The sequence below is a fragment of the Cyanistes caeruleus genome, chromosome 1, assembly GCF_971803275.1.
Source record: "Cyanistes caeruleus chromosome 1, bCyaCae1.hap1.1, whole genome shotgun sequence".
NCBI classification, from domain to species: domain Eukaryota; kingdom Metazoa; phylum Chordata; class Aves; order Passeriformes; family Paridae; genus Cyanistes; species Cyanistes caeruleus.
In genome coordinates, this window is record NC_141701.1 from 9268142 (window position 1) to 9289924 (window position 21783).

The 21783-nt window shown below is 35.7% G+C and overlaps 1 protein-coding gene across 34 annotated transcripts in view; it reads right to left on the bottom strand.

Annotated features, from left to right (window-relative positions):
- Nucleotides 1-21783, bottom strand: part of EFR3A (EFR3 homolog A) — a 76878-nt gene that overhangs the window by 36437 nt on the left and 18658 nt on the right. For 23 of the 34 annotated variants that reach the window (XM_086878901.1, XM_086878973.1, XM_086878870.1 and 20 more), the window contains 5 exons: nt 16883-16959; nt 14956-15083; nt 13458-13608; nt 4975-5096; nt 3109-3258 (listed from right to left, as the gene is read on the bottom strand). In XM_086878901.1, the coding sequence (XP_086735027.1) occupies nt 3109-3258; nt 4975-5096; nt 13458-13608; nt 14956-15083; nt 16883-16959 (628 nt within the window). Of the gene's footprint in view, nt 1-3108; nt 3259-4974; nt 5097-13457; nt 13609-14955; nt 15084-16882; nt 17024-20599; nt 20945-21783 lie in introns of those variants that run through there. The other 11 variants (XM_086879028.1, XM_086878996.1, XM_086879021.1 and 8 more) reach the window with 4 other exon arrangements.

The window sequence follows — 21783 nt, forward strand, 5'->3', positions numbered from 1 at the left end:
TCTTTGACTGCATCAGAATGTCTAAAATTACCTGTGTTGTCTGTAGAAATAACATTTTATTTGAACTTTAACAGCACCTACCTCAAAGTATTTCTCAGTAAGTGTTCCTTGACATTGTCAGATAATAGACAATGAATATCGAATGCTGTCTTCAGTTTTATAAAAAAGCTTTGTACAGCCTCTGAAATTTCTAGATTCAAATGAGGAATTCATATTAATTTTTTTCCTGACTTGGGTTTTCACAGAAAAATCAGAAATCCTCTGAGAAATCCAACTGCAACAGTTAAGAAAACAACAGCAGTATTCCTCTGAATCTAGATCTTTTGTACTACCACAAGAGGGCTGAAAATGTGCTTTACTATGAAATGGGCAAGGCAAACTTCCTTTAGCTGCTCTACTGGCTTTTTTTGTGGGCAAGCTCTATCAGAAGTGGCAACATGGACCTGTGTCACCCTGAAAATTAAACCTTCTGATCTTGTTTTCATAGTTTCTAGCCACTTTCTCAGGAAAGTAACTATAAACATAGATGTTTATACATTCCATTAAAGATATGTCTTTTGAGGGATGTTTCTCACAACCAGCGTGGTTGGGAAGGTGATAACCTAACCATCCAATCCCTGGTCGTTGTTGAGAATTTATAAATACCAGAATCATGAAATAAATCGCTCTCTTTTTCCTGCCACACACTGAGCTGTGTGAATCATTTCGTGTCCAACAGCTACAGACCTGGAAGGAGGATGTGTTCAAGTACAGCAGTTTCCATGGCAAACTCCTAATCACAGACTTAAACCAGCTCACAGTAACTCAGCAACTTAAGCATGAGACTTCTTAAATGCCACAAAATCAGGATTGGCCAAAGATACGACATGACCTGTGAAGGAAGACTCAACCACCACTTATGAGCAGAGCAGGTACAGGAATGTTTGCTTATGATTCACTCACACTGAGTAAGAAATAAATTCTAACCTTCCTCTAAAACAGAATTTGTATGAACATTACAGATATATCAGAAGGATTTGAAGTCAAGTTTACATTAAGTGCTAGAGTGTTCCTCTGCCTGAAATAAGGCTGGCAGGTTTAGCACCACAGACATGAAGAACACGTCACAAAATAAGGAAATTACCAATTTCATACATCCCTTCCCTAGAATGGAGATGCACATAAATAGATATACACATAACATAATGTCTGATAGACACTTAAGTAGAATGTGCACTCAGATATATGAACAAATAATGACATCCACAAATACAATTGTATTTTTAAAATGTTATTTAAATAGTAAATTCTTATCTCCAAGAAGTGTCTCATCTGGTATGTACTCAAATTAATCTTGAATTATGCTGTAAAATTCAACAAGCTAAAATTACATTGACTCTTAAGGTAAGTATATATATGTACTTCAGCTTTAACAAAAATAGTTTTTCTTCTATGGATTTAAGTGGGGGATATTTTCTGGAATTTGTGCTCTTTCTCAAATAATGCTTTGACTCCATCTGCCAGAACAATATGCACCTTACTCCTACTCTTCAAGATGCCTCTGTTCTACACAAACATGAAGTCACACATAAAACAAAATGAGAAACTGCCTGTAACATCATTTTAAGACCAGCAGGTAACAATTTATGAACAATGTTTTCAGCTTTTCTGTCATATGCACATCATAAAAGGCCCCTACATTACACTTCACTTAGAAAATCATTAGTCTTTTTTTTTCGTGTTCAATGTACATTATAGGACAAGTTTCAAGCACAGCACTTCAGAAACTTAAGTTGCTTTTTGAGAGATTTGTTTCTCTACCACTACTATTGCCTTGCTCCACAGATGATAAAAATCTCTCATGCAGTACATATAAACTGATCCACTTTAAGTGGTTAATCCAAATCCTACTTCAGTCAGTTTTTCCATCAGTAGTTAATTTACTTCTGCTATAAAAAGGAAAGTGTACGCCGGAGGGAGCTGTAAAGAGTACCAGAGGAAAGGTACAGCTAGAAGCCCTGCAAGAGTAAGCAAAGGCAAACCAGGCTCTCCTTGCTCAAACAGCAGCTTCAGAAACCTTTCTCTCTTACTCAGATCCCTCTTCAGATGAAAAATTCAAGTGGGTATTTCTTAGATATTGTGTGGGCCCTTAGTTACATGCAGTAAATAGGTAAGGCATGGACAGACAGCCAACTATTGATTTTAGTTATTTAGTCTGAAAATTTGTTTTAGAGATAACACAGGTACTGGCAGTCAGAAATACCAGAACAAAAATAAAGCTTAGGAATTGAAAAATAAATGCCAAAATTCAAACCAAAAAAAGAGAAACTGACAGATCTAGAAAGCTGAGTGAAAGCATGAAAAGCTTGTTGTTATAGCAAGGCTGCTGAGCCTCTTAGCAGGCAGGTTTTGAAGCAGCCAGAGTTGGACATGGAATGAATATTTAATTTGCTTGCACCACTGAAGTTGGTTTATGGAAATTTCCCAGTGCTAACAATAAACAGATTTTACACCTACATAATGTTTAACCAGGGACAAAAAAAAAGAGACTTTTCAATTGTAAGGTGACTAGCATCTCTTCATCTTAATTTTCACAGAGATCTTTTTTAATAACTTTTTGCAAATGTGGCAAGTAATATGCCTAGGAGTCACTGAAAGTGACTCAAGAGAAAAAAAAAGGGTGTATACATATAAATAAAACACTAATTCCTTGTTCCAAGTACTGTTTCAGCCAGAACAAGCAGTTCTTAGTAATGGCTAAAGGAATTGAACCTTCAAGTTTTAACAAATCTAAGTAACAAAATCATTTGAGTCACTTAAAAGCCTTTGCTTACTCATCTCTGCATCTGATCCAATAAAACAGAGTCTACAATTTTTACCAAGTCAAAATATGAACACATAATTTCTGGTATAACTTTTAGGCCTACAGAATCTCAAAGAAGTGAAAAATAGTGGTTGAAAAGATATTGAGACAAGAAACATTAAGAACCATTATGCAGACCTATACTATCAATTTCAAGGAGCCTCAGCTAGTAAAGGTGAGTTGTTGCTTCTACTAAAAAAAAAAGGATATTCATCATAAAAACTTAGCCTAGAGATTGCTTAAATAACCACGCCAGTGACAATTACCTGTCAACATCTTCTATTTTCTGCATGTTGAACAGCAGTGATGGCACTATCTTGTCCATGTGCTGCGGCTCCCATATAGTTGCTCGAAGTTCATCATTAACTGTTTTTCGAACCACTCCCTGAATGCCCCTGATTCCAGCAATTCGGATCCTGAGGAAGGGAAAGAGGAATTACTGAGGCTGAGAAACACAGCACCTTGCAGTAGGGCTCTGTACCTACTGGAGAGCAGGAGTGAAGTAGCATGGAATTCCTGTAGGTTCTCACAAGCAGCAACTGGGAAAAATGGCCAATCATTACGGTTGCCCATGTTTTCTCTGAACACCTTTAAAACTAGTAAGGAAGCTGACAAATTAAACAATTCAACAGAATATGGCCTGTAAGGATAAAGCTGACACTACTCAACAAAGACTCAAACTTTGTACATCACCTCTGACAAAAGTCCCATGGATAAAATCCACCAATTCTACCCAATTTACCACCCATCAGTTGAAACTTTGCACAATCTCAGCCTATTCTAGAGCTGAAGAAAAATGGGAAGTTACCACAACACAGCTGAAGTAATATCTAGCACAGCCATGTGACTGTGTCATTAGAAGCTGTAATTAATGCTATGGATTAGTCAGAAAAGGTCTTAAAAGATTTCTGAAAGATCCACAAGATCTGAAAGATCACAAGATCAAGCAAAGGATAATTCTGTCAGCTTAAGCTTAATGGATAAAAGAAACCACCACTTCCATTCTAAAACCATTTGAATGAAATCAACTGAGAACTAATCGACAACAATGAAATAATAAAAAGAAAAGAATAATGTAAGTTCAAAAAAAGACTTGGTCTAGCTGCTAGCTGTTGTAATTTTATTAAACAAAAATAGCTTGCAGGAGAATCTCTGCAATGACATGAACAGCAAAATATTATTTTTTGAAGTGAAAATAGCAAATAATCCATGATAATAAATGCTAGGAAGAGAATTTACTTCCTGAAAACAAGTGGAAGCTGATACAGTTATCAAATGAAATAAGCACAAGCCTCACTAAAAATTTTAATTATTTGTATTAAAATCCATCCCTCATTTTTTAAATCTTGATTCAGTTATGGACAACAGTTAATTGCTGTCAGTCAAATTTGCTGAATTAAAACATTCCTAAAATGAACTACAGAGAAAACCAAGTTCTATAATTATTTTTGTTTAGACTTCAATTTATAAATACCTAAATCAGTAGCTACTTGTATTTTAGCTATTTCTGAACAAAGTCTTTTGCACTCAATATGAATTCAATTTCATTCTAGATCTTTTGAGATAGTTTCAGCAGGATTACACACAAAGCAGGAGAGAAGAGGGATGTACAAACAACTAGAAAAGCTGCTCTGGGGAAGGACACATCCTCCAGGGGAGAGCTACAGGAAAACAAACTGCAGCACTTACATAAGAATGGGAAAAAAAAGAATTCCCATTCACAGAGGCTCTTGAGTTTCACACACATGAGCATACCTCAGACATCTAAGAAAACACAGTTTTAATGAGTAATTCTCAAAGAGCAGACTTAATATATGGTTTTTGCTTTTCATATAAGTAGCCTCATTAATATCTCAAGTAAGTTATGAACTTGTGCATTTACAATAATAAGTGGTGCCTTCCTGGTGAGGATCCACACAAGCTACCATGTATTATTAAGGTAAAATTACCCCTAAATATCCTGGGAGTTCTACCTACCTAAGATTTGCAATATTTGGTGCTACTCAAAAAGTCAGACTGTCATTTTCTTCATATGGAATGAACTACTCCACTAAACACCTTAATAAAAGCTGTACTACAGACAATATTAGTGTGTCAACAGGTTTCAGTAATTCCTGCAGAATGACACTTACTCATTTTGTATTTCTGGATCAGGGTCACAGGAATGACACATGGCACTGAACCGGGACACAAAGAAGTCGTAGCGTCTGTGATATGAAGGTGTGTCCTCTTCAATGTTGGCAAATTTGACAAACTGGAAAATGAAATACATTAAAAAAAAGCTTTTAATAACAATTTCCTGAAACAGAATAATGAGTAATAAGCGTCATTTAACATGTAACATAATGTAACTGCATGAAGGTAAGAACCCAATCCTGACAACACTTCAGAATTTCAGAGAAGAGAAGTCTGCAAAGGAAGGTTTTCTTTATAAAATCTTTCCACAAGAACTTCATTTAGATAGCTATGGATGGGTGAAACTGCATGAAATACAATATACTATGCAATATGGAAACATCTAACACTTGAAGAGTGAATATCATCAACTGGCTGAATCATTTAGGTTGGGAAAGACCCTTAGGATCATCAGGTCCAACCATTTCCCTAACACTGCCAAGTCTACCACTAAACCTTGTTTTACATAACTCCAGAGATGGTGACTCAGCCACTTCCCCAGGCAGCTTCCCCAATGCTGGTAACTCCTGCAGAGAAGAAATTCTCCTGAATATCCAGTCTAAACCTCCCTTGACACAACCTGAAGCCACTTCCTCTTGTCCTATCTCTTTCAGCTGGGGAGGAGAGGCTGACACCCACCCTGCTACACCCTCTCAGACAGTTGTAGAGAGCAGCCCAACCATTCAAATGCAACCCTGTCATTACCAGGTTACCTAGCAACATTCTGATGTACCAAAATTCAAGGGAAATAAACTTGGAGGCATTCTAACAATTCTATTTTGACAGAAGGGAAAAAGGAGGAGTCAGGGAATTATAATCCAGTCAACTCTAGTCCATTCACAGAAAAACACTGGAAAAAAATGCCAATTTGCCAACATCTACAAAGTCTCGAAGGCGTAAGTAACAGTCAACATGGATTTGTCAAGAACAAATCAAATCAATCTATCTTATTTCTATGACAAGTAAATAACTTTTGTGAATCCAGATGAAGCAGCATCTGTCAAAACTTCAGTGATGCTTTTGACAAAAAAATAGACAAAATTCTCAAAGGGAAGCTAGAAAAACACTGTCAGAAGAACATTCCCCATAAGAGAGATGTATAAGAGTTTGGAAAACATAAGGAAAAAACACTTGGAAATCATCAGAGTGCAGAAATATGATTTGAGCTTCACTAGAGACTTAGATGAGCAGACTGGGCTCATTAAATCTGCAAAGAACACTAAGCTGTCCAGAGCTGTAGGCACAATTGATGCCTGGTTTTGAAGCAATTTGAAATAGGACCTAAAAAAACCCAGGAAGCAACTTGGGCATGGCAACTGCAAAACAGCATTTTAAGCCAGAATCAGCTGAATATGCAGAATTATATATCTGCATTACTCATGACACCTATGAAGAAACTTTTGCCATCTAATTGGGCCAAATAAGCCCTTAAATGAAGTGGTGCATCCATCTGAAACATCATAGCCTAAAATGGTGAATAAATGATACAGTTCCCAAATTATTCAAGAGATGGACAAAGCTTTAGATAAGCATCTGTAAAAGAAGAATGAAATACACTAAATTACCTAGACTACAGATGCCTAAAAGGTATCAGTCTTAAAAGGTACAGAAGACAGCTATAAAAAGAGAATAAATAAATTGTTTTCTTTGTCCAATGGTAATAGGCAAAGCAATAATAGGTTCATATTGAAGCAAAGCCTAAGTTAGACATTACAACCCCTTTTTTCTCAAGTGAGCAGACTCCCTAATGACCTTTTGGATTCTCCATCACTGACAGTTCTAAGAACAGACTACAGGGGGAAATAATAAGCAAAACAAAACATTGTCAGGAAAGGTTGAACACTGTGCTGGTTGTGCCCTGAAGCAGAGTGATGTCCTATTAAGACCCCTTTGCTTTTACTCACATCATTTTTACCAATTCTTAGGCACAGGCTGAAAAATACACTTCCTTTGTATTTTTCATGATGCAAAACCTGCTTTCATCAGCATGTTACTCAGAGACACCCAGAAAAGCCCAAAGCACTTCAGTGTAATCTACAACACTGATTTGTGGAGTGTTTGAGGTTTTCAAGCTGGAAGTGAAAGCTGTGTATTTCAGAAAAAAAAAAAACCTACTATTTTTTTCTACTCTTTTGTTTAGTCTTTTTTTCTGTTTTATCTAGAACACTTATCCTTTTCAGCTGCACTACCAGTTCACCTTCTAAAAGCCACAGAAACAGCTGAAAATGATACAGTTCATAAAACTACATTCTCAGCTCTTACTGAAAATGGTGGAAAATTGTATAGTACGGGTCCATTTTACAAGTCCTTCTGTTAGGAATATCCTGTATTGCAGGTGGTAAAAGTGAGAGAAGTCAAAATATAATTCTGTAAAGGACCTGGAAGAAGGATTTGTCTTTCAGTCTGTGGTCTGCTTCCACATGATGCTTTCTCCGATAGAGTAAATTACAAAAATGATAATTTCCTTCCCAAGAGACCCTGGCAAATGCTTCATACATACTATGGCTCCCTATTTTGTTTCATGGAACTGTTAGTAAGCAAAACAGAAATTGATTTTTTTTTTCATTTTGCAAAGAATTTCATTAGTCCTTACATCTCAATAAGGCATGAAGACCAAGGATTTAACAAACCCCCAAACAATATTATCTTAGTATTTTCCAGACATTCAAGTGCTCAAGTCTACAAATTATTCACCCAGAAAACTTCTATAAAAGCATGGAAAAGAATGGAAACAAAAAGTCTGAAGAACACAGAGCACTGGGAGAGTGGCTGTGAGAATGAGAATATTAATTCATGTTGCATTTATTATGAGGCTTTAATATTATTATTATCTGAAATACTAATTATTTGATCAGGATCTCCCAACAGGAAAGGTTAATACAGTCTAATTGCTAGCAGAAAGATTTATTGTACTAAGAAACTGCTTTGTAAGAACAAATTGGGCCAAGCAAATGTCAGAACTCCCTTGCTCTGAGTACCTCTCCTGTATCAGTGTGCAGCTTTGCAGCAGAGACACAAACACATGAAGGTCACACCTTTCAAAACAGCATGCACAGAAGGAGACCCAGAAAGGGCAAAGGTTTTTTATGTCCTCGTGTATAACAAAACTATTTCACCCACTGAGCATACAGCATTTCTGAAGCACAATCCAGGATTAGCATTCAGATGACTGAGCATTCAGGCCACAGGAAAAGCAGTCTGTGGAAAGAGTTTTGAGTTGTGCACTGTCATCCTGTAAAGTGTAAAATTCCATTCTATCATAGAAATTTTATGTTTTTACAGCAGGTATCAATCTATACATTGCAGTGGTGGTCTTGTCCTTGTTGTTAAAGAATACTTTACTCCTAAGCACATATTTTTAAACAATCTTAAAATATAACATCTATTCAATCTAAAAATTGATAAAACTCTTACTAAAGTCCAAGCACTTGCGTAAGACTTATTTACAAAGCTTTTATAGATGTACACATGTCATTCAGTCACAATAAATGGTTGCAAGCATCCAATGCTAACTTATGGAAGTTTAATCAGTACAAGCATCTTCTGTATTTTACAATACAGAAGGTACAGAAAGGAACATACACTGGTAGTACCTTATTTACATTTATTTTGAAACCAATAAAATTCAATCAGTACAAAAACATATGAATCTATCACAAAGTAAAGAAGATGTCTGCTCCAGACTGAATTGAGAAATTTGGATCATATTACCAGGGAGAGTGAGAGATTGTGCAAGCCCTGTAAGTAAATCATATAAGTTCTCAAGGACAAAATTTCTTCTATGCATTTATGCTGTTTTATCACTGTTATGTAGCAAATATATTAGGAGAAAAATCATATTTTTTAATGGTCCCTGGATGTCTTTAAAGAAGGTCAGTTTTATTCAAGAATAATCACCATGCATTGTATTTCAGTTTGAGTTGTGTTACTTAAAGTATCTCCCTGTAAGAACACTAGGCTCAACCTGAGCATTATTTTTTTTATATCTGAGCTCCCCCATCTGTCTTCTGCAGCCAGCAATTTTCTCTTGTTTCCAATGGGGAAAGAGGATGCTGATACTGGCAGTTACCACCTTTTATAGGCCAAGGTACTGTATTTCATGATTATGAAACTCTCACTTGGGAAGTTATGATCTACTATAAACATAAGACTCTTACAAACCATAAACAAACTGCATACAAACACAGAATAGCCTTAATGGGAAGTGTGAATATTATGTATGCACTTCAACACACACATGCCAGAAGGACAAGCGCTTCAACTTTCCTAAAGAGAAAAGCTTCAAACACTGGATGCATTAACTTTATAAAGACAGTATGAAAATGATCACAAGGTTCTCAGCAATGAAAATTTGGGATTTAGTCTATTTATTAATACTATGGTCACCTGACACTTGCAGTTTTATCGGAATAGGATGGATAACTTCACATTCTATTTTACTTTGTGCCCCTTGGATAAAAATTCTCCAGCACATGTACAGTTGTGTAACAAAATCAGCAATGGAATGTTGGTGTACAGGGCCACAGAACTGCAAAACCAGAAGAGCACAAGTACAAGTGGGGGAAGCAACACTTAACTCTGAGTGACCCTAAAGGACTTACTCAAATTCTAGCAGATGCAGACACATAATTTCTAAGATAATTTAATAACCCACAGGAAAAGAAAGAGTGCTGTGTGTTAATCTGTCTCCCGGAGATTTAAGTCCTATTAAAAAGATGGAGGAGGCATACTAGAGATGGAATTGTTCCACTGTGTATTAAATCACTACCAGCACATAATTCTGGATTGGTACATGGAATGAAAGAAGCATCTTGCAATAAGGGTAAGTTTCCATTGCATACTTCCAGATTAGAACACTGCAGACTGGGAAACAAGTAATACCCTGCTGGGAATACAAATTCTGACATAGCTTAATTTCAAAGTGTTGACATTTTATACTATTTTTACCTACACATGCACTCAATTCTGCCCAAAACGACAGCTTCTATAAGCCAACACTAACAAATATGAAAGTCTTGTCTCAGGCACTGGTTGATCACTTTTCCACTTGGGAGTCTGCTTATCTTCCTTTAAATAACAAATGGTGACAACCAGCAATAACAGCCACCTCCTCATGCACAGGAAGCTCAACACTGTCACTGATGGGATCATTATTTCACTGCTCCTACAAAGAAACTGCCTTTGTAAAAGGAAGCATCCTATCAACTAAAGAAGCATTTGTGGTAAATAGTTAAATGTGGTGATACTGGGTTCCACATATTATCTGCTATTTTTCACACGAAACCCCAAAATCTTAGTGGCAAAATGTAAAGAATTCACCCCATCATCATTCCAAATTACCTTAAAATGTTTCGTTTTGCTCAGTCTTGTAAATATGGATTAGGATGAAAGTTCTACTAAATTATGCATCCAATTGTTCTTGACCAGCTGCCCACTAAAGAAATTTTCTGAAACTTCTTTAAAAGCTTTGTAAATAGACATAAATTGGATATAGATTAACAGATATAAATTGCATATCTACTTCCAAAAAAATCTGATCACAAGGTCAAAGATTTTAAAGCTTGTTACTCCTATCCTAGTAATAAACATTATGGACCTAGGCAGTACATTTCGTTATTTGTGCATGAGCATGCTTTACATGCTACTCAGTTACTGAAATTCTGCAAGAAAATTAGAGAGAGAAATAAAGTATTGTCATAAATTTCTAAGGAAAAGCTTACTGCAATCAGCCTTCAGATCCTCTAACACATAAGCCAAGGAGATATCACTTTTTCCCACCACATTTTTTTCAGCTTCCTCACCAGCATATGCTATCTTAGCACGTGATCTATAAAAATATTCCATGCTAGAAAAGCCATTTTGAACCTCACAGACATTAACAATTTTAAATTTTGTCTACATTAAAGAAACTCCAACACCTATTTATTACATCCACTATCAAATTTTATAATTTTTTAAGTATCTGCCTTATATAAATAGATTTATCATTGCGTTATTAAAAAATAAACAGATTACTGCTGTTGTAGGAAATAAGCTAATTTATAAATGCAATATATATAAAAGGTCACAGGAACTAATTATATGTAACCTGAAGATCAGGCTTAAAAGTACATGAATAAAACCCAAACAATTACTTATTTAAAATAGCCATCTTTAGGTCTGATTTTCCAAAATAAATCAACTTTTAAGTTAATTTATTTAATTTATAAATTAATTGATTTATATTATATATTAAATTAAATTTCAATTTAAATTAAATTTGAATTTAAGTTGACAGCTATGTGATAGTTTAATTTTTTTCCTAAAATATAGAGCACCAAGTAGTATAAGCTCTGTGCCCAAAAGCAAATATTTGGAAGTCAGCAAAACACACTCAGAAGAGAGTAGGAAGTTCCAAATATTTTCCAGCCTTTAAACTATTCAGAGATTTGCTTCCTTTGAGACCTTTTTAAGCAACCACAATAGTCCCCACAGCTGAAGCAAAATCTGTGAGCCTGAAAAAAACCCTACAGCTCAAGTTAAGAGGTTTGAATTTTACTTCAAAGACATCATTGCTTTTCTAACTCAATGAAGTTTTGGGCAAATAATCAAAACCTAGTTAGAGCCACAATCATACTCCACATATTTCAAATGTAAGCAGACTATAAATTTGTAGGGGCCTTAAACTGAGTTTCCTAAAAATACTATGTAAAATTTTCCAAAGGTTGCCTAACTTTTCACCAGTTTAAAGATATTTACTTCATATACAATCCAGTCTTCTCTTCTAGACAATACCAGTTTGTACTCCAAAGTGGTACATCAGCTAAAGAACATGAAGCATTATTTAGCCACTGTACCATTTCCTCTTGTTTTTTGGTTTTCATTTGTTCGTTTATTTCCTTGTGGAGGAAAGAAAAAAGGCTGAATATGACAGTAAACTTCCTTTGTTAATCTAACAAAATTTATTTAAGAACACAGTAGGGCAGTGCCCTTGGTAACAGACAAGCTGTTACCCTTTGTTCCTCTTAAGTCAATACAAATAGACTTGCATCCTTTGTCTTCATTAACTCTAGAAGGCACCTAGGGAAATTAGCAGTTAGGCCAAAATAAGGTTTTGGAATACTGTTGAAGAGCCATAAAAATTCTCTCTCCTCACAGAGTTTCACCTCTTATTTAGGGAAACTTTTTTTTTCCCCTGAGTTTTACCGAAAACAAACAAAAATTATCTCCCAATTCAGGAAGTACACTAATCTCCTTTAATCACAAAAGATTTAGGAACCAACAGGAATATCAGATTACCCTAAGGTAGAGTCCTGTTCAGTAATATGCATTCTGTGCATGTGACACGCCTTGTACATCAGAGTGGAGGTTGGTAGTAGCCAAGGATTTTAAACAACTGGGAAGTGACGTACACCTTGTCACTTGGCAGCCCATGAAACAAGTTCCAGAACCATTTCCCTGAGAGGAGTTGCCCAGGCATTATTATACAAATAAATCAAAAGAAGCAGGGTAGCCTGGCTCAATGATACTTAAATAACTAAATAAAATTCTATCACTAGATCTCACTATCCTCTCTAAAGCTGCTGTGCTAGTCAGGGAACAGGGGGACACTTCTACACTACATTACAGCAAAACTCTCTTTATTCCATCATAACAAAAAATTCTGCTCTGGGGTGGCATCACTTTACTACACCCTCCTGTCTTCCAGAACTGCAGCTCCATTTAATTTCATCAGCTGGGCAGCAAGCCCAACAGACCAATGGCTTTACTGATTCCACAAAGAAACCTCCCACTGTTAACAATGACAATAATTTACATGAAATGCAAGCAATTACTCTATACTCAAGTAAAAGCAATCACTCTAAGTGAAAAGTCCACATCACAATCCTGGAATTTACGAGATTCCAATTTTACCAGCTGGAAAATACAGTGGTTAGAAAGGAAGTATGACAGAGCTGTATCCCTGATTGTACCCATCACTCTAATTAGAAAACTAGATCTCTAAATCTTCATTTTGACACTTCGGTTTTGCCCTTCAAACCTGGATCTGAATCCTGAAATATTTAAGCTAATAAAATCACCTTTTTATGGTTGCAATATTCAAAGCTACTTTTCAGAATCTTTCTGATAGCTTAAGTTTCCTGAAAACAAAACACTGTCTTACCTATATACTGGCTTAAAGAGGGCTGCTTAAAGACTCAAAATATGAACTCACAGCAGAGTTTGCCTGTCCTTCCAGAAGATATTTTCAGAAGGAATGAGTCCAGACATCAAAAGAATTGGACACTGAAGTTTATCTGCCTCCAGCTGGTACCTGCTCTGTGTTTAGGCCCAAAGGATACACCTTGCTACAGACTGCATCTTTCAATTCATGTCAACTGGCAGATCCTTTAAGACTTCTCAAACTACTTTCCCAAGCAAACATTTACTTAGATTTGATTTAGCATCTGAGCTTACTCACAGAATTAGTCCCAAGGACTTGCAGCTTTGGTTCGCCTGATTCCAGAAGCTTGGCCACCATATGAAGGAAACTTTCCACAAACGGTTTTATGCTTTGAGAATGGCAAGCCATTAGAAGTTGGTCCAGTGCCTCCATGGCAATTAAAACATAACTGAAAATTAATTAGAGAGACTCAGATAAAGACGTATTGCATTTATCATTAACTCAGTTCAAGTCAAGATGTTACCACAAAAATAGAAAAGAAAGAATGGAAGGAGCATGTTCCCCACTGCATAAAAGTGACACTAAGGGCTAGCTCCTACACCAGTATTTTCTTTTTTTTTTTTTTTCTTTTTTTGGGGAGAGACAGGGTGGTGTAGGAGGGAGGGAAGTATAGAATTGAGTGTTGGCCATTTACTCCTTTCAATAAAGTTATACAAACAGCTTCAGGTGTCATGAAGATCAAAAACTGGTGGTCTGTGATGGACGTTGCTTTTCTTTACCAATTTCTGCCACATCTTACAATTAATATTTCTCACTTAAATATTTGATTTAGCCAAAAGGGCTGAAAAGAAAGATAATCCCATTTCCCTATATCCTGATGGACATTCAAGAGTTTATTTGCCTTACATAGCCAGGTTTTGGCAGCAAGGAACTGCAGGGGTGGTTTCTGAGAAAGCAGGCTCTGTCCCCATGACAGACACAGCCAGCTCCAGCCAGCTCCAACACGGACCCACCATTTCCCAAAGCTGAGCCCCTCAGGGACATTGGAAGTGCTCACAGGTAAGCAGATACCCACAGTGTAGACCATGGAGGAGCCCCTGCTGGAGCACATGGATGTGCCTTGAAGGAAACTGCTGCCCACAGAAAGGCCCTGCTAGAACAGGCTTCTGGCAGGCCCCATGGAGAGAAGCCCATGCAGGAGCTTTTCTGGCAGGATCTGTGATCCCATGGGGGACCCATGCTGGAGCAGCCTGTTCCTGAATGACTGCACCCTGAGGAAGTTCTTGAAGGACTGTCTACAAGGACAGACCCAAGGCTAGAGAAGGTAAGAGTGTGAGGAAGAAGGGGACACAGGATGGTATGAACTAACCACAGCCCCCAGTCCTAATCTCCACTGTTTGTTTGGGGTGGAGGTAAAGGACTTGGGAGTGAAGTTGAGCCTGGGAAAAAAGATGGCTGGAGGAAAGATGTTCTTAAGCTTTGCTTTAATTCTCACTGTCCTACTCTGTCATTAATTGGCAATAATTAAATCAATCCTTGCCAAGTTAAGTCTCTTTTTCCCCATGACAGAATGGAGTCATCTCCCTGTCCTTATCTCAACCCATGAGCTTTCCATTTTATTTTTGTCTCCATCTGGCTGAGCAGTAGGAGTGAGAGCAGATGGATGGGCACCTGGCAGCCAGACAAGGCTAACTGACCACAAAGGGCCTGGGTCTGTCTTGCCTTCCAGACTCGATCAGAACAAACATGATGAAATTCCATGTCTTGTTAGCATCTGTTTTTAATGACTTCTCACCCATAGCGATGTCTGACCACATCCCTGCTCAGTCTCTCTGCCAGGTAAGCCCCAATTCGATCCAGCTTCTCTGGTGCAGAAACTGCATAGAAAGTCAGTTTCTCCATGTCAGCTTTAACAAGACCATCCTAGAAACAGAAATACAAAATAGAAAATTAAAGAGTTCATAGGAAACATAAAGCTTTCCAAGTGCTTTTCCTTTTTTTCTAGTTGACATTTAAAGATCAAAGTCTTGCAGATGGAAATAAGCTACTGAAAAAACACCAAACTATTGAGCAAAACTGCCATAACCTTAGCTGCAAAAATCAGCAATATGAAACAACTAAAACATTTTTAAAAGAAATGAAGCAACTAGCTTGTTCCACTGTTTTTGTGAGGGAAGGGGTATTCTGAAGAGAAGGTATGTAGTGAGGTAGGTGACCAGTTCTAAGACATGCTTCTTTCCTATTAGCACAGTGTAATTTTCTATCTCTTTCTATCTCCACCAAGTATATTCAATGCATAATTTTGATAAAATATACTAACAAGATTGAAGTTTAAGTATTTTATTTCTTCAGAGATCTTGAAAAAGGCTGACCCCCAGGCATCTGAGGACTAATTGTCAGAATAAGATCAAAGATTAACATATTAGTTTCAACATGAACATGTACATGAAACATGGATCTGCTCAGATGAGGTTATAATCATAATCATCAAGTAAGCAGGATAAGCCTTTTTTAGGTTTTTTTCTGGAAGTTCATAAAAACATTTATTTTTCAGATAAATTACTTAAAAGCTTTTAAGATATTCATTATTGATTAATGAATTTTATCAAGAAAATCTTCTCATACTTTAGAGAAGGTCTGCAACTGAAGGAAAAGATCATGTACTGGCCTGTGTCACTGACCCAATGAATACCAACCATAGCAGAGACTAAGAAGTGCCAACTTAGAGCTACTGACTCAGATTTAAACTAAAACACCACAATTCTAGCATTTTCCAGTGTTTCTACACCTGTATCAAAAACTAGATTAGAACAAATAAACCTATAAAACCATACTGTTCCATGCACTCAATATACTGTATACACAGAAAACATTTCATTTTAAAACCAGTAATATGCACTTACATAATCCCTGGTACTCGGTAACAACACAATTAAAAAAAAGCTGACATACTTTGTAACATATAAGCCAAATATTATGCAAATACTGACTGTGCTGCTTACTTTTACTGTAACAAAAGATATAAAACTTTGGTAACACATTTTAAAAAATAGAGCAGCAGAAACATAAGCTCTTGATCAGTCTGAACTGTCGAATGATTATGTGTAGACACAGGCGTTCCTCAGTGGTACACAGAAGTTATTTATTTTCACAGAGAGTACGAGTTAGGCTTTCATATAGCTCCAAGACTATACAGTGAAATGAAGAAATAAAATTGTAGAAGAGTACCTGGGAAAATTTTGAAAAAAACACCATAAAAACCTTTTTGGGTCACAACACTCTACAAGAACTATAAAAACGTTCGCAGTCAGTAAGTTGAAAGTTAAAAAATTAAAATCCTGTAGAAAACCGGAAAATGTTCACACTTGCAATCACAAGAAAACAAGTATTTGTGGTTCTAAAAAAGTGATAAAGTGCTATCTCTACAGCAGAATACCTTGTTTAATGAAATTTCTGTTTCTCTAAGCAAAACATACTAATTTTATTCTTCAGTGTGCAGCCCTGCTTTGGAAGCAGAATTAGACCAGATGATCTCTATGGATCCCTCTCCAGATAAATTATTCTACTAACCTCTCTTAAAGATATTAAGTGCTAAAGCAGATTTTATAGTAAAATGCTTAAAGAGAAAAGAAAAAAGAAAATTTTAGAAAATTGCTAAGGCACAAGCTATAACCACAGATTTTCAAACAAGAATCCCTTAAAATTTTAAAGTCATGACTCACTTTTGGATCTTCAGGAAATATGTTGTCTACCAGACGTTTGTAGCGCGGTCGCAGCGCAGCACAGCAGCAGCAAACTCCTGCGGAGAGATTTACCCAACGGGATTTAGGATGCAGTTCTAGGGACTCACTTGAAGGGACAAGCTGACAAGCATGGAGGAAGAAGATAACACTGAATTCAGCTTGCTATCAGCAATAAAGTAAAACCAAGGGAATTGAAAGTAAGTACAAGTCAAGTAAGTACAAGTCAAATAAGCAAAACGACTATCACACTACAATACGTGATAAAATATGCAAGGATCTCAGGTACCAGAAATGCACCTGTCATCCACACTTAAAGACATGCAGAAAAGTCAAGGCATTTTAAAATCGAGTCATATTAAAACCAAAGCTACTTTATTTGCAGGTTTATCCTCATTCTGAATGACTGTTTCAAAACACCCAAATGTGCATTATGTGCATAATTCTAAAAAAAAAAAAAAAAAAGAAAACAAAGATGAGATCTGTTTTAAAGGCACCCATATAAACCACAATCTACAAAACAAGCTCTGCCTTCTTTATCCCTTCTCCTTCCTTTTATCCTTTTAATAGGCATTGGTGGAATGACAGCCACTGGAAGCAGAGAAATTAATTTTTTTGATCTCATTTCTAGTCTACTACTAATCCATACAATCAGAACAATGCATGTAATTTCAAATTTATTAATTATAAAAGTCATACTGCCTGCTTTAAAAAGGAAACATACCTGCAAAGAATTGTTTGGTCTTTTTTCCTGGCACTAAAAACTACTAGAACTTTGGAGTTAGGTTAAAACTCAGCACAAAAAACAGAACAAAAGAAAAAAGGCTTCTGGGTATCTGTCCAACTGTTTATCAGAGTACACTTACTCCCTTGGCTTTTTTCACAAATCAGGTTTTAAATGTTTTAGTGGGTATATTATCAGATTAACTTATTGGTCCAGCCTGAGATCAGCACCAAAGGAGCTCTAATGCACAAGAGCCACTGAGTAAACAATAAGACTCAATAATGTATCAAGCATACATGCAGGTCATGTCTTTCAAGTCTCAATACCTGAAGGATTCAGAGTAGCTATAAACCTTACAAATGTCTTATTAAAGATATCCATTTACATACTCAAAAAAACCTCATAACACTTTGCTAAAAATAGTAAAAAATGCAAAACAATAAAGGGTATCTTGGCAGCAGTTTTAATGATTAAAATTTCTCTGCAAAAGCATCAAGACTTGTATTTCTTTACTTAAGATATCTAAGTAGTCTTAGAGGTTTTTAACCATACTTATCAGAACATCTGAGAGATTCATGACAAAGATTTCACTCGCTGAACTTACTTTTAATTACAAGACTCTACAGGAGCAGACATTCTCCCTCAACTACATCTGTTTCCTGATACTATTGTCTCTTGGACAAAAAAATGTATTCTGCTCATATTTTGACAAGTTAATTATTGTAATTTATTTAATCAAAAACAATTACTGAAGACAGATGCATGATTTTAAAATTGAGCACTCTGCATTAACTCCAAGTTCTCCCCAATGGATTTGAATTCTGCCCAGCTCATGAATTAAAGTCCTGTATCAGCAGCAACATCAAGACTGACTCATGACTTCAATACATAATTATGAAAATAAAAAGCACTCAAGGAATAAACAATTGGACTACTGAGAATTTTTTTGTTAAACAGTACTTTGTTACTACTATCAAGGTCATACCACTCCTGCTGATGTCTTACTCATGGTGGTCTAACAAAAGTAAAACTCTATGTTTACATAAAAGCTGCAGGCATGAAATAAATAAAATCAATGTTCTTTAATATGCCACTGGAAAACGTAGGTATGAAAAGCAGTTAAAATCCTACTTGACTTAAAATAGAAATAATTTAGATAGTTCTACAAAAATAATCTATTGAGAACAATGCTGTGCAACATCTTAAAAGTAAGTAAAATCATAATAAGAAAGGAGTATTGTGTAAGCGTCTTGCATATCATTCTGTATTGGGAAACTCAAAGCAAGACCATCAAAATCCACCAGAAACCACAGTACTGGTAAATATTTACTGAGCTAGGTATGCAACTCTGCAACACTATTTGGCTCAGCACTCTGTACTTGCTGTTCCTACCTGGTTTTCTACCTTACGGTTGACCATTAACTCTGGTCCATGGTAAACAGTATGTTTGATTGCCACTAAATATAACAAAATATTCTAACAATAACTGTACAAAATATTTTGATGCTACTATCTAAAATGTAACAAGAACAGGAAAACATTCTAAAATACTGCAAGAGAAGCAATTAAAAATACTTTTTAGAATTACTTTCTCCCTCTTTAAATGAAAGAAGAAATTTTTGAAAAGAACTGCAATTTAAATCTTAAAATGGTGTTTCAAACCTTGTGTTAATTACATAAATTTAACATAAAATCTGGATACAGTTACTTCTTTGAGATGCATAAAAAAGATCAGGTAACAGTACCAACTCATTCTGGCAGCCTTAACAGATGGTTTCATTTAATGGAAATATAATATTGCTCTATTGAAATACTGTTCTTCAAATTTATGGAACATAGTGAATTGTGACACCAAGAAAAGGCCTAACAGTAAGTATGCATAAGATTTTAAATTTTCTCATCTTGGATTTTGGTAGTACCTTAACATTGCTATGTATTTAATTATGGAACTGTTTATATGGAAAAAAACCCAAAAATCTTTATCACTAAGGTATAAACATAAAATTATAATGCCATCCTGCATTAAACAGAACATTCAAGTATCAGAAAGTGAGATTTAATCTGTCAAAGCTTTCAATCTCCAAGCAGAGCACTATTAGAAATAAAACTGACAGGCACTCCAAACAACACAGAAATAAATGACAAAAACCAGACCAAAAGCAAAAACTAGAACAGTTAACAGTCATGACACTGATTTTGTGCAAAAACTACTAATCATTGCTCAGTTAGATCATTTTTCTATAACCATGGAAGATTAAAAAAAAACATAGGAATAAGTTTAAAGAATGTATGAATATAAAAAATAAAAAGACAACAACAACAAAAAAAAAATCCCCAAAAGATTAAGTCAACAAAGTACATTAAAAGTAACCCATAAAATTTAGGAACATTTTACAACATAGACCAAAAAGATGAATCTTGTCAAAGATGGATAGAAGCTGAGTAAATGAAAATGGATTCCCTATTTCTTGGATACCAGTTTAATACAGATAAAAATTTATCCAAATAAACACATTCGTTTCACTTAAATAAACTGTTTTGTAGGTCTGTAGAACACAGGTAAAAAAACCCTGTTCTGTTTTATGCACATTTATTGAAGAAAAATCCTATGAAAATTCCTTCTTAGTTTCAGACAAAATTTGAATTTTAATGGCCTTCCCTTTGCACACATCTTTGCATCATTTTATGCAAGTAAATATAAAGCTTAAAGCAGTATCTACAAAGAATTCCACACTGCAACGTGATAGTTAAAATAAAAGGTTTAAAAAATATTTTTTGTTTCTCCAATGGTGGAATTTTTATAAAGCCCAAACATGCACATTCTCTTTTACTAAAGAAGTCCTATAATCTGCATTTTACATGTTATAACTGTACACATTTACCAGTTGCAGGGGTACTTCTTTTTACCCATATTTATTCTACACAACAGCAGCAAGACACAGCCCCCGCCATCAGAAAATGGTAATTTCACCTACCCAAACACATACACGGCCTCGGTTCAAAAGCAGAATTATAATCATAGGCTTTTTCTTGCTCAACAGTTGGAACTTGCACATACTGCCTCATTCTGGATATGAATTCACTCTCGGGGAACTGTCTCCTTTCCCAGAAATTTGCTCTCTCACAGCGGCATAGCTGCGGTTACTTCCCGCGAGGGCTCTGCAACACTGTAAGCTTATCTGATCAGCTCAGTGACATCTGCATAAAGCCACCAAACACGTGAAAAACTTCAGTATCAAATTCTGTTAACAAGGCCAGGCACAAGAAAAGAGAAAAGAATAAAAGCTATATTGTCAATGTGTGATTCACAGCTCCTCCAATGAAACTGCACAGACAGTTTCATTACTTCAACTTGCCTGGAACACACAGTTCATTATTTCTCTGACCAGAAGTAAAAAATCCATATAGTTTCAGGAAAAACTATCCTCAGACAGCTGCCACATACCACTGGTAGAGTGATAAATATTTTAGCAAAACCTACTCGCTTGGTCTTCCTGGACAACAGACAGAAAGAAATATATTTAAGGCAGACTGACCAAAAAAACTTTTTTAAACAGAAAGGTTTACATATAACATTAAAGAAACAATCTAAAATTAATGAAATTAACGTTATCTCTAATAATACTTCCTAGTTTAGGGAGCAAGGATTACAGAATTTAAATCACTGACATGATTATGATACATTAGGTAGAAAATCAAATTTGAGTTAAGCAATTCTGAAGTTACTTTCAAGCTTCCCATTAATTCCCAGCATTTCATTTTTTCGTTTTCTACATTATATCCACTTGGGATACAGAAATATGGTATTTTCATACAGACATTTTTATAAACCCTGGAAATTATAAGTACTGTTTTTAGTAAAAACATAGCTAATAATTTCTACTACATAAAAATTCAAGACTTAAGAGATTAGTGCTTATAAACTCAGAGAAAACACTGAGCTGCACAGAAACAGTTCCCACATAGTTTACTCCAGGAAACCCTATGTTGTAAATCAGAAAATCTGCATTACAATAAAGCAGTATTTCAAAATAGTGTGTCTGAATATTTGTGCTATATCTTATTCATACAAAATTACAGGAAAACAAAAGCTTCAAGGTGGATTTAAACATGAAAGACTAAGTTCTGCCAATGGAGTTCAAAACTGACACATTTTCTT